This window comes from Bos grunniens, chromosome 5 (assembly GCF_055505025.1).
Source record: "Bos grunniens cultivar Pamir isolate PY7600 chromosome 5, Bosgru_T2T1.0, whole genome shotgun sequence".
Classification (NCBI taxonomy): Eukaryota; Metazoa; Chordata; class Mammalia; order Artiodactyla; family Bovidae; genus Bos; species Bos grunniens.
The window spans coordinates 26,829,388-26,840,966 of record NC_141169.1 but is presented as its reverse complement, the minus strand read 5'-3'; the positions used below and the strand labels follow the sequence as shown (position 1 = coordinate 26,840,966).

The 11,579-nt window shown below is 49.8% G+C and overlaps 1 protein-coding gene across 1 annotated transcript; it reads left to right on the top strand.

Moving 5' to 3' along the window:
- The first annotated feature begins 2,506 nt into the window (after window positions 1–2,506).
- HOXC13 (homeobox C13) lies at window positions 2,507–10,344 on the top strand. The gene is made up of 2 exons (XM_086403812.1): window positions 2,507–3,381; window positions 8,786–10,344. The coding sequence occupies exons 1-2, from the start codon at window positions 2,646–2,648 to the stop codon at window positions 9,040–9,042; spliced, it is 993 nt and encodes a 330-aa protein (XP_086259938.1). The 5' UTR covers window positions 2,507–2,645; the 3' UTR covers window positions 9,043–10,344.
- The last annotated feature ends 1,235 nt before the right edge of the window (window positions 10,345–11,579 follow it).

Sequence of the window (11,579 nt, the reverse complement as noted above, 5' to 3'; positions counted from 1 at the left end):
AATTTTGGCCGCACAGCACCGCTAATAAATGGAATTGTAAATTGTAAATTTGCTGGGTTAATTAAATCTATATCTCACTGCAATAGGAATAGTTAATATAAACCTGGAAAAGAACATACTATTAATTTTATTTATTGCTGGGCCGCCCGTACCCAGAGCCTTTCGCTATTCTGCCCCTTATTCCCAAAGGCTGGAGGGACTCGTCTGTCTTTGGGTTCTGGAGCGGGGAAGACGCGTTGGGCTAGACCATTCCCCGTACCCTGGAGTGAGTCCTAGGAATGGGGTTGCCATTTCAGGCCCTTTGTTTCTCCCGGCTGCCCCCCATAGCCTGGTCCACCTCGCCCGGGGGTTCTCTTTGGGGACCCGGACCCCGCACTTCAGAGGAGGGGAAACCAGGGCCTCTCACCACCCCAACACCTGCCTCTCGGAAAGCGGCAGACTTCTCCACCCACCCACCCCACCAGCCAGACAGCAGGCAGACTCGGGGTCCAAGGTCACAGGACCCAGTCTAGACTAGCCAGGCCGTGTTTGCTTTCCTCCGTTTATCTTGACCTTGGGGACCCCAGAAAGAGAAGCTAGTTTCTTAGCCAAGAATTGGCTCCCAGCAAGACCCACCTTCCCCTCCACCCGGCTCTCTTCCCTCCACCATCATTGCCCTCAAAACGCACTCAAGCTAGCCTGCTGACGTTTCCAAGATTCCTGATATATTTTTCTTCCTACTGTAGCTAGCCCAGCCCGAAGCCTTCTTTCTGGAATTCTGAGGTGGCCTGTCCGAATCAAGATCACACAGATAAGGATTACAGCTCTTATCCTAACTCACCCACGCCAGGGCGCTCTCCATCGTCAAACACCACCTTGCCCCTACAGGGAGAAGGGAGGCGGCTGGCCCATGGGCCAGATCTCAGTACAGACCTGGCCACTTGCTCTCCTCGAGTTGGAGGGATCCAGTGGGTTAGGCTTAGCCGGATGCTATTGCCTCAGCACGGCCTGTGTGCTGTCTGGACAGAAGCACCCAGCATTGAAAATGTTTAGCAGCGACAGGGAAGATGGAGATGCCACAGCCCCCTCTCCCCTCTTTTTTTCTCTGTTTATTACCGCTTCTCCTCAGGGAGGCCCTGTGCTGAAAGGGAACATGGCTCAATCCCACCGAAATGCTCTCTGGAAAGCATATCCAAACTGAGCACAGAAGTCCGACAAGTCGGGAAATTGGGAGGAGGGAAAAAGGTGGCTTTTTAATTTTTTTTAGAAAATTAATAAATTGGTGTTGATTTTTTCTTGAAAGATTAGGTAAGTTCAAAGCATTGAAACACTTCACATTAAAAGGGAGTGACCCCAAGAATGCTCTGGGAGCTAAAGTTGGGGTTATCCGGCTGGGAATTGCGTTGATCCAGACTCTGCCTGGCTCCTCAGCTTATGGCCGAGGGCGGCGACGGATCCGCGGGACTGGGGTCAGGCCTCCTGGGGTCTCCCAGAGTAGCGCCTGGGAAACGTTCCTCCAAAGGGGCAGCGCTGCCTACTCTCCCTCATGCCACGTTCCTTTTGTATATGGATCCGAGAGCGCGTGCTCTGGTTCGCATCCAGGGCTTTTCAGCTTTCCTAGACCGAATCCCTGCTCCTCCTCCCCCTTTCCTTTGAAAAATCTCACTCCGAGGCTTTTAAACTCTACTGTGTATTGAAATGCCTCCATTTCTCTCCTTTATTCTATCTCAATTTTTCATTGAGAGCATCCTGCCCTCGGTGTGATGATGTTTGTGTCTGGGAGTTATGACATTCTCCCAGTTTTCTGCTCCGCTGGAGGAAGACCTGCGGGCAACCAGACTAGAGAGGGTCCCTGTCAGACAACTGGAGCTTTGGAGAAAGTGTATGAAAGTCGGAAATGGAAACCCAGTCCCGACATTAAAGTCTTGCTGTTGGCGTCGGCGTCGGGTTCCAGCCGGAGTTCCCGGGTAGTTAGGCAAGGCCAGACCCGGGGCTCCCTACTCCTTGCCGGTGCGCTTCCGCGTGCTTTCTAGATTTTTTATTTATTAAGAAAAAAAAACACGGTGTCTCCTCCACCCTTAGCTGCAAGCCCCCATCCAGTCAGAAACCTTTGTGGGTTGGAATCAGTCTTCCCCGTACCCCTCCTCAGCCTAGGAGGAAGCGCCCAGGAACTGTCTGTTCTCTCCAGACCCCTTTGCGTCGGCCAAATTCAGCCTCACCCTCCTCACTCTCCCTCCCCTGGGCCTGCCAGGGGGCGGTACCCTGTCCCTTTAAATCTCCCAGCTCCCTCCTCTTTGCCCCCCCCCCCGAGCCAATCAGCAGAGACATCTCCCCTTTCGCCCCGCCCCGCCTCTAGGGGTGGGAACCCCAGGAAACCCAGCCAGGAGGTCACGTGCACCGCCGGCGTCACGTGAGCGCGGGAGGGTAGCCTAGGGGAGGCAGGCGGGAGACGGTGATTTCTTAATGAAGTGTACCCGCATGCGTAGAGGGAAGGTGGGGAGGGCGGTGGAAACACCAGGAGGAGGAGGGGAAGGATGGGGAGGGAAGGGAGGAGGGGTGGGGAGGGAAGGGAGGAGGGGTGGGGGAGGGGAAAAGGGAGCGAGGTGTCTCCCTAGCTCGCAGCCTCTGGCAAGTGGAGTTTTTAAAAAGCTCGAGCAGATCATGTCATGACGACTTCGCTGCTCCTGCATCCGCGCTGGCCGGAGAGCCTTATGTACGTCTATGAGGACAGCGCGGCGGAGAGCGGCAGCGGCGGCGGCAGCGGCGGGGGAGGCGGCGGCGCGGGCGGAGCGGGGGTCGGCTGCAGCGGAGCGAGTCCCGGCAAAGCTCCGAGCATGGACGGGCTGGGCAACAGCTGCCCCGCCAGCCACTGCCGAGACCTGCTTCCGCACCCCGTGCTGGGTCGCCCGCCGGCTCCCCTGGGCGCCCCTCAGGGCGCCGTCTACACGGACATCCCGGCCCCGGAGGCGGCGCGCCAGTGCGCCCCGCCGCCGGCGCCCCCCACCTCATCCAGCGCCACCCTGGGCTATGGCTACCCGTTCGGTGGCAGCTACTACGGCTGCCGCCTGTCGCACAACGTGAACCTGCAGCAAAAGCCTTGCGCTTATCACCCGGGCGATAAGTACCCCGAGCCGTCGGGCGCCCTTCCCGGTGACGACCTGTCCTCCAGGGCCAAGGAGTTCGCCTTCTATCCCAGCTTCGCCAGCTCCTACCAGGCGATGCCCGGCTACCTGGACGTGTCGGTGGTGCCTGGGATCAGCGGACACCCAGAGCCGCGTCACGACGCGCTCATCCCCGTCGAAGGCTACCAGCACTGGGCTCTCTCCAACGGCTGGGATAGTCAGGTGTACTGCTCAAAGGAACAGTCGCAGTCCGCCCACCTCTGGAAGTCTCCCTTTCCAGGTAAGGAAGGGTCCCGACCGCGGCCGCCGCCAGGGACCCCTCCCAGCCCCGTCTGCCCCGGGGCTCCGCGCCCCAGCCACCCCCGCCGTCTGGCCCTGGCGCGCCGGCTTTGCTGGGCTGCAGATGGAGCCGGCCGGGCGAGCTGCGCTGAGGAATGCGCCGGGGAAGAAATCTGCTCCGACACGTTCCCCGGAGCTGCCCGGCCGAGAGTGAAGCAATCACAGGCGCCCAAGCGCCGGGCCGCCGTCTCCGCTCCAGTCGGGAGCTCGCCTCCTCCCCCTCCGCCGGGCTCCAGTCTCACGGGCGGCTCTTGGCCCCCTAAACGCGCTTCCGGCCTGAAATGGGGGGTGGGGTGGGCCTTGGGTGCCTTGGAATCTAAAACCATTAGAACAAAAACACTCAAGCCACCGAGTCAATTGGAGGAGAAAATAAGAACCCCAAGCATTTTCTTGGCCTGAATTTCCAAGAACATTTAGACACTAGACAGGTGTTTTGTCGCTGTTGCTGTTTTTAAAATACGGGTCTAATTTGCCAGGGTCTACAGAAATGTAGATTTTTAATTTTTAAAAGTTTTCTCTTTTTTTCTTGATTTAAGAATTTCACCACGAATTTCCTGATTGTTGAAGGAGCAAGGGAACTGAAATCTCTGGAGAGCGTGTGGGGAAAAAGGGTGTTCGCATCCCTCTCCTGGGATATAAAATTCTTTGCCTGTCTGTGGGGCTCATATCCTGTGTGTGTATGCGCACTACCAATTCCGCCAAACGTCGGGGAGAGAGTTACCCATGCCTTATACACAGAAAGAGGGGAGTGAGAATGAGGTTTCGGGGGAAGGCTTGTTTTGGAGGAATCTGAGGTCCAGGCCCAGGCTGGGAACCCCTCCGCATTGTCTGGCTATGTATTCGGTGGGGGATTGGAATTCACTGGTGTTCTGTTCCCTCTCCAATTGAGACTATCTCTGAACAAGAGAGAATCCCGCAACACCCACCCCCCACTCCCCAGAGGAAAATACCAGTTCCAGGGTTCTCAAAATCACATCAGGAGCTTTGGATTCAGCGCAATGCTGAGAAATCAGGATTCAGCGAATCCAGATCTTGAGTCTGCTCTAATTATATATAAGCAGAGCTCAGTGGGAGAGGGTTGACTGGCTCCGTTCTGATGCTCGCAGGGGTCCTGGGGGCCCAGAACAGCCATATATGTTTCCTCCTACTACCCAGAGGGCCCGTCATGGCTCTCTGTGGGGACCCAAGGACATTTTCATTGGGAAGACCTGAAGACCTCCTGAGGGTGGGCCTGAAATTCCTCTGCATCCGGGATTGGGGAAAGAGCAGACAGTTAAAAAAAAATACTGGATGATGTTACAAAGTATAGCAAATAATATTCTTGTAAATATTCTGAGATGACTTAGTATAATACAACTGACCAAGGTGGGACCCACACTAGACACTCAGTTTCTGACTGCCAGAAGATTTAAGGATGATGGAATTTTAATGTACAGTATCATGCATTACCTACTCTGCATTAACTATATTTTTATATATGATTTATGTTATTAACTACATAATATGAAACACATAATAACACTTTCTAGAAGATAAGCACCTCACATGTAGGTGTGCAATAATGTGTTGTGGAGATATGACCCTTTAATTTCCCATCTCACCCAGATGGGAAGATCCTTGGGAGGTGGGGATTTAGCAGGAATTCCTGGAGCATGGGTAGCTGGTAGCCAGCAGACCATGCTAAGGGGCTGAAGGGCAGAGGGGCCGATGCCCACCAGCCCCACTGTGGGCAGAGCAATGGGCGGCTGGTTTAGTGTGAAGAGGGGATGAGAAGGAGCTGCTCTGGCATTGCTGTGTCTGTATGCGGAGTGAGTGAGAGACTGGAGGAGGAGCTCAGAAATAAATCTGAGCAAAATAAAACACCTTAAAGATTCCCAGAAAAGAAAAGAAAAAAAAAAAACCTGCTAAAAGTAAGCACTTTTTGATCACAGCCTCCTAGGGAAAAATATCTTTAACATAAAAAAATCATACAACCCAACTGAGGTTTAACACACTTGAAAATTATGGCATGAAAATGGATATAAAACCAAATATGTCTCAACAGCTATGTGCTCACACACTCCCAGTGTGGAAATAGAAACCAGCTGGTGTATCTCAGTACAGAGGTACACACAAAAGGTAGATGAATAAGAAATTATCTTCAGACACCCTCCATCTTTCTACCCACACAGAGCCCTTTTAGAAGTAGTGAGATTGCCAGATAACTCTGTCTATGCAATTGTGGTTTGTTCGGCAGCATCTCAGCATAAACAGTACTGTCTCTCTTCAGTGCCTCTGGCTCTGAGAAACCTCATCTGTGGCAGTCTAGGCTGGTGTGGAAGACGAAGGCAATTGTTCAGAAAGATCCAGATAATTAGGGCCAAGATGAGTTGCGGCTTCTTCCTTCACCTAATTATATAGACCCTTGCTTTATCGCTCTTTTTTTCCTTCCTATAGTGAGGGTAGACAATTTTTAATTTTGACAGAGATTCCGAGAGAGGAGGTGGGTGTGGTGGGGAGACAGGGAGACAGAGACAAATAGGATGAGGGGAAGAGAATAATAGAAATAATGGGCTCTTTGGGTCATACTGAAAATCTCTGTTGATAAGCCATTGGATTTTGGTTGAGAAGAGTGGCTAGGATTTCTAGCAGAACTAGGTCCTCTTTGGAGCCCAGAGCCCTGTTGTGGGAGAGAGTGGGCAAGATCTAGTGGGTGGTAGAAACGTGTACACAGGACCCCAAGAGAGAGCTATGGCTAAGCATCGATCTGATTTTTTATTTGCTCCTCAAAAGTGTCCGTTGGGTTCCCAGGTATGAAGTAGGGTGTGTGTACGTGTGTGTGTGCCTGCATGCCTGCGCATGCTCTGAAGGGAGACTACTATGGAAAGGTTGATTGTAAAATTAATCACCAAGTCCTCTACTTACTTTAGGTAGCATAGACACAACTCAGGGCCGAAATTTCCAGATGTCTCCATATCTGTAGATCCCACTTCCTTTCCGAACAAGACAGAAGACAATGAAAGGGGGCTTCTTTGAGAAGGCAAGGCTGAAGGTATTTCCCCAGCTGCCCAAAATAACTGGCAGTTTGGTCTGATCCAGGGAAAGCTTGGCCAGATCAACCCTTGGCATACTGTAGAAAAAAATAGCCAATTTAGACCAGTTATATGCTTTTCAAAAACTGATTCTTTTAGGGTTTGTTGATTAAACCTCATGGGAAATTTATAGTTGGGGTTTAGGAGAGCCCAAATCAGGTAGATAACTGTGAGTTTTCTCAGAAAATGATGTTTGACAAATCAGGGACAATTATCTGGTTAAGTCAGGAACACAAACCCACTTCTATCCCATTTGTTCTCCAGGGAAAAGGAGGTATTTTAAAGCTAAATTGTACCAGGTGGTCTGTTTCCATTTTAGAACTTACTGTGTCATTATGTTGAGCCCAAAAATCTGGTTTTAAAACCCGGCTCTGCCACTTGAGTTTTTTTAACCTGTTCTGAGGCTCAGATTCCTTATCTTGTAAAATGGGTTTAATAAAATAAGCCTTAAAAAGATGTTCCAAGGATTAAAAAATAATCTCATATTATCACTACTTACCTTCTGTGTTTTACTCTTGTTCCAGATTCATCGATTTCTCAAATCATAGTTACATTTGTAAGAGCAAAACATATTTGAGAACGGAGAGTTTTTTTTTAATTATCTTGTGCAAAAAAAAAAATCCTTTTTAACATAAAGGATCTGCTTTGCTAAAGTGAAGTTGTTTTGTTTTTCAGATTTTTAAAAAAATTTAGCCTGTTCCTACATAGGCAGAGGAAAATGACAAGTCCAGCAATTTCCCATAGAAATTGTCATCCTGGAGACAGCCAGACCAGGCCATTGGAATCCCCTCTCTCCCATATTCTTTCCATGTACTTTATTTCCCCCTGCCTGTGACGGTGACCTCTTCTTTCCTGTCCTGTGTAGACAAAGATCTCTGAAAGAGAGCAGACCCAATGAGAAAGGGGATAAGGAAAGTGATTCATGAAGGGGAGGTGAGAACAGGCATTTCAGAAAGAGCTTTGTGCCCTTATTCTGGACTGTGTCTACACTTCCAAGGGGCAGTAAGAATGAAGAGGAAACCTTATTCAGACCTACTCATTAGATCCTGCAGGAAGAAGTCAGCCAATTACAGTTTTTAAAGTTGAGGGGTGAGTTATTCAGATCATCTCCCTAGTTCCTTACTTTCCTTGAAAGTGTTGCAAGGACCTTTCTGTTGACAGGGGTGAGGTTGGAGTGGAAGAGGGGCTGTAAGTGACTCACATTAGCCTTTAGTTCCTGTGACATTCTCATAGAGCAGAAAGAAATTGAACTAGCAGTGGTATGGCAAGGTATTTAGAGTTTAGGATTAGGGTTCCTGCACGGGTTGGAGAGTTTCCTTCAGCCTTGGTGGAAAGATGAGGATGGGGAACCAGATCAGAATTGCTCTGTCCTGGTGAATGGACATTTGAGGGAAGTCAGGGGAAGGGCACTGATTTCTTTTTGTAGAAAATTAATGTGAACCGCTGGTCTTAACCCAAGAGGGGCTCTCTTGGTGTGTCTCCTCTGGCCGGCACACCCTGGGGTGTGGACTCTCTACTTCTCGGGACCTGATTTCTTACATTCTCACCTGGGATGTTACTAAGTGGCTTACAGTATTGGATTCCTTAAGAGATTGACTCCCAGGCAGTCTGGCTTCACCTGGACACTTTTCTCTCTAGCTATTGGTGCTGGCCTCAGATTCCCAGCACAGAGCCAGTGACCAAAGGCAAGAGGCCCCACCTGATGGTCTGTGCCGACTGAGACAGTCTCCCTCAAGCGTACAAAAGGACACCTTCCTCTAATAATTGGGCAGAGTATAACTGACCGATTCCCAAGTGATCTAACTGCTAGGAAAGAGGAATTTTCCTGAATACTTGCAATCCTGCAGGCTAGCAGACCAGGATGGAATTTGGAGGGACTCCTCTACGGGGACAAGGATTCTAATAAGGAATGCTGTGCAGAACCAGATTGGAGGCTGAAGCAAAAAGAAAAATCAGTAGTACTGGTCCTGCATTCATTTAAAATTTCGATTTTTTGTTTATCATGAAATTTTTGATAATCATATAGGTATAATATATAAAACGTTATTTATCTTGATTTCTGAGCTTTTGGCACCCCCTCCTTTAAAGTTCGAGCCAGAGGCATTACCCCAGTGTCATCATTTCAGCCGTGGCCTTGGTAATAGCAGAGGTGCAAAGGATTTGGGGACAATCTGCCCGCCCCCTGTGAGTCCCTGTGCCTTGCACCTCTACAGCCATTTGCCAGGTCCAGCCGCGTGACTCACTTCCTGCTGCCTGCCTTCTTTCTCCCCTCAGACGTGGTCCCCCTACAGCCCGAGGTCAACAGCTACAGGCGCGGGCGCAAGAAACGAGTGCCCTACACCAAGGTGCAGCTGAAGGAGCTAGAGAAGGAGTATGCAGCCAGCAAGTTCATCACCAAAGAGAAGCGCCGGCGCATCTCAGCTACCACAAACCTCTCGGAGCGCCAGGTCACCATCTGGTTCCAGAACCGTCGGGTCAAAGAGAAGAAGGTGGTCAGCAAATCGAAAACGCCTCACCTTCACTCTACCTGACTGCCCACCGGCCCCTGCCCCGTCTATTTATGTCGCCAATTTGTACCATATCCGAACTCACCAGAAGGACCCTTCTCCCGGGTTTAACGTTAACCAGAAAGAGGAATGCAGGGAGGCAGAAAATATTAGATGGTTGGCTTTGCTGCCCTCTACTCCCCACCCCATTCTCAACCCCCACCCCTATGCAGATGGGACCTACCTGGCCTCAACAGCTTTGGAGGTGGGTCTGAGTGGACTGTGGGAGAAGGGCAGCTGGCCTGCACTCCCTCTGGCCTTCACCCCTCTCCCCTTGCCAGAAAGCAGAGTGGCAGCGAAGATCACTCCAGCCAAAGCAAAGTTGGAGAACCCTGAATGATCCCGTTCTTGCCTCATCCTTTGCCCCGGCAGGTAGACAGGCATCCCCACTGAGGGTGCCACCGGGGTGCAGGACCTGCTGAGCTCCTACTTTCAGTCCCTCTTCCTGCTCCCAACCACTTGGCACTCCTTAATTAGGCAAGATGTCCCCGTTAAGATTTTCTGTGCATATTTTAAAAGTCTCATTAATATTAATGATAAGTATTAGGGATCTGGCATCGTGATTGGAGTACAGACAGCACTTAGGTTTTCTTTTTTCTTATCTGTTTCAACAAAAGCTGGAATTGGCCGAGGACCACCTATCCCCTCTCCTACTTCCGGCAAGGAAGTGAGTTTCTCTGGAGCCACCAGTGCCCCCACAGCCTCCTCTGTTCTGCTCCTGAGTCCCATCTGAAAATCCAGGGAAGACAGAAACTCCCACCACGCTGCTAAATATGTCTTCTCTATCTCTCTGTCTCTCTATGGTGAGGCTGAGATTAGGGCAGGCACGGGGGCAGAACTTTTCTCGTAAGGAAAGGACAGACTTCTCTTCCAAGAGGGTGCCAAGTGGGTGCCCCAGCAGATTCCCTCTCCAGTCACTTCTCCATCAAGGCAATAGCTGAGAAGGCCTCACACTTTCACTTTTACTCATTGTCCAGAGGAGAGCCGTTTTCTTCCAGGAGGCCAAAATAATCGCAAGTAGCCAGCTAATTAGACCCGACTGACATTTCCCTCCTCAAAAGCCAGCTCAGTGCTGGGGAGGTGTTGGGGCTCGCCTTCTCCTTTCCCACTGGCACATTACAAAACAGTGTTCTTTTGAAATGTTCATCAGAAATAGGTTTTTTTTTTTTTTAAGTTGTGTATCTGTATATAGTATTGTGGTGTCTAAATGACAATGTACTGAATGCAAAAAGAAAAAAGAACCCACAAACCTGTTTTTAAAATAAAATCTTTTTTTTTTTGCCTTAATTTTATTGCTTGGATTATTTCTGAAACTCCTATCCACTGGCTCTATGGGGGAGGCTCTGTTGCCCTGACACAGCCAGGGTTGGCCAGGGCAAGAGTACTGACATCACACTGGGCTAGGTACATCCCAAACTCATATTTCGCTTTACTTGAGTTTTTTAAGTTAGTCATTCAAATTGTTGATAGTGTCTAGACAGGAGAAAACTCTTTACCATCCTGATGCCCCCAAACAAGTGAGAAGGTTTCAGAGAGAAGGATGTGATCAGTGACTAAAAAGGCCTGGCAGCAAGTAAGTGAGTTCACTTCAGTTAGTAGGGCTCAGATCTGGATCCTGGGGCTGAGAAAATGGCCATCCCATCTGGGAGCTGGATGCTCCGGTGGTGGTGGCAGCAATTGGGCTCTAATCTTAGGTTCTGGAGGCCATTGTGCCCCAGAGGGTCCCAAATCCTTGCCAACAGTTCAGAGCTGGAAATAGGAAGTGGTCCCCTTAGCCAATCCTGGTGGGGGGCGGCATGCAAGCTCAGCATTCCCAAGCTGCTGTCTTTTCTTCCCCACCGACCTGTGCAAGAGGTCAGGACCCAAGGATGCTGTGGTCCCCAAGTTTCTATTCTCTATTCTGCTTCTATTCTCCAGCTTAGCTTTCTTGGGAACCTCAGTCTTCAAGGCAATCAGTAGCTGTGTAGACTCTGCCACTAATTTGTTTTCACTGTCGTGTCCATCTGCGCCCATCTTCCTATCCGGCTGAGTTAATGAGAGCATTAAGTTGTCAGATTAAGAGATTTTTAAAAAGCAATATAGCCTAAAACAATGTTATCTCTGATTAAATCTTTACTGCAACAACTTTTATTTATATATGATATTATTCCTCTCCTGAGATACAGAAAGACTGGAGGCATTGGATTGGAATTCAGAGTGCTCCAATTTCTCTTTGCCTGATGGCTGAAGGTCTTCAAGTTTATTTAAATAAATGTTTGGTGGGGGGTGTGATACACACACATGCACACACAGCACACACACTGAATCTGAGAGACTAAGACAGACTGAAGAATTCACCCTCTGTGGAGCCTCTGCTACTGATGTGGCTGCCGATCCTGTTCTCTCCATCTCAACCCTGGATTAACTAACCAAAGAATCCCAGGCTGAGCAGTACAGATTTAGGAGTTGCAAATCGATGAATCTCCCAGGAATAACGTTCATTCTTAATTCCATCTCCCCTTTCTCTCCCCACTCACCACTCT

Excerpts from the sequence above, each read along its gene's own strand:
- HOXC13 (XM_086403812.1), top strand. The coding sequence starts at position 2,646 with ATGACGACTTCGCTGCTCCTGCATCCGCGCTGGCCGGAGAGCCTTATG. Across the intron at positions 3,382-8,785 it reads CTGGAAGTCTCCCTTTCCAG|ACGTGGTCCCCCTACAGCCC; the intron begins GTAAGGAAGGGT and ends TTCTCCCCTCAG.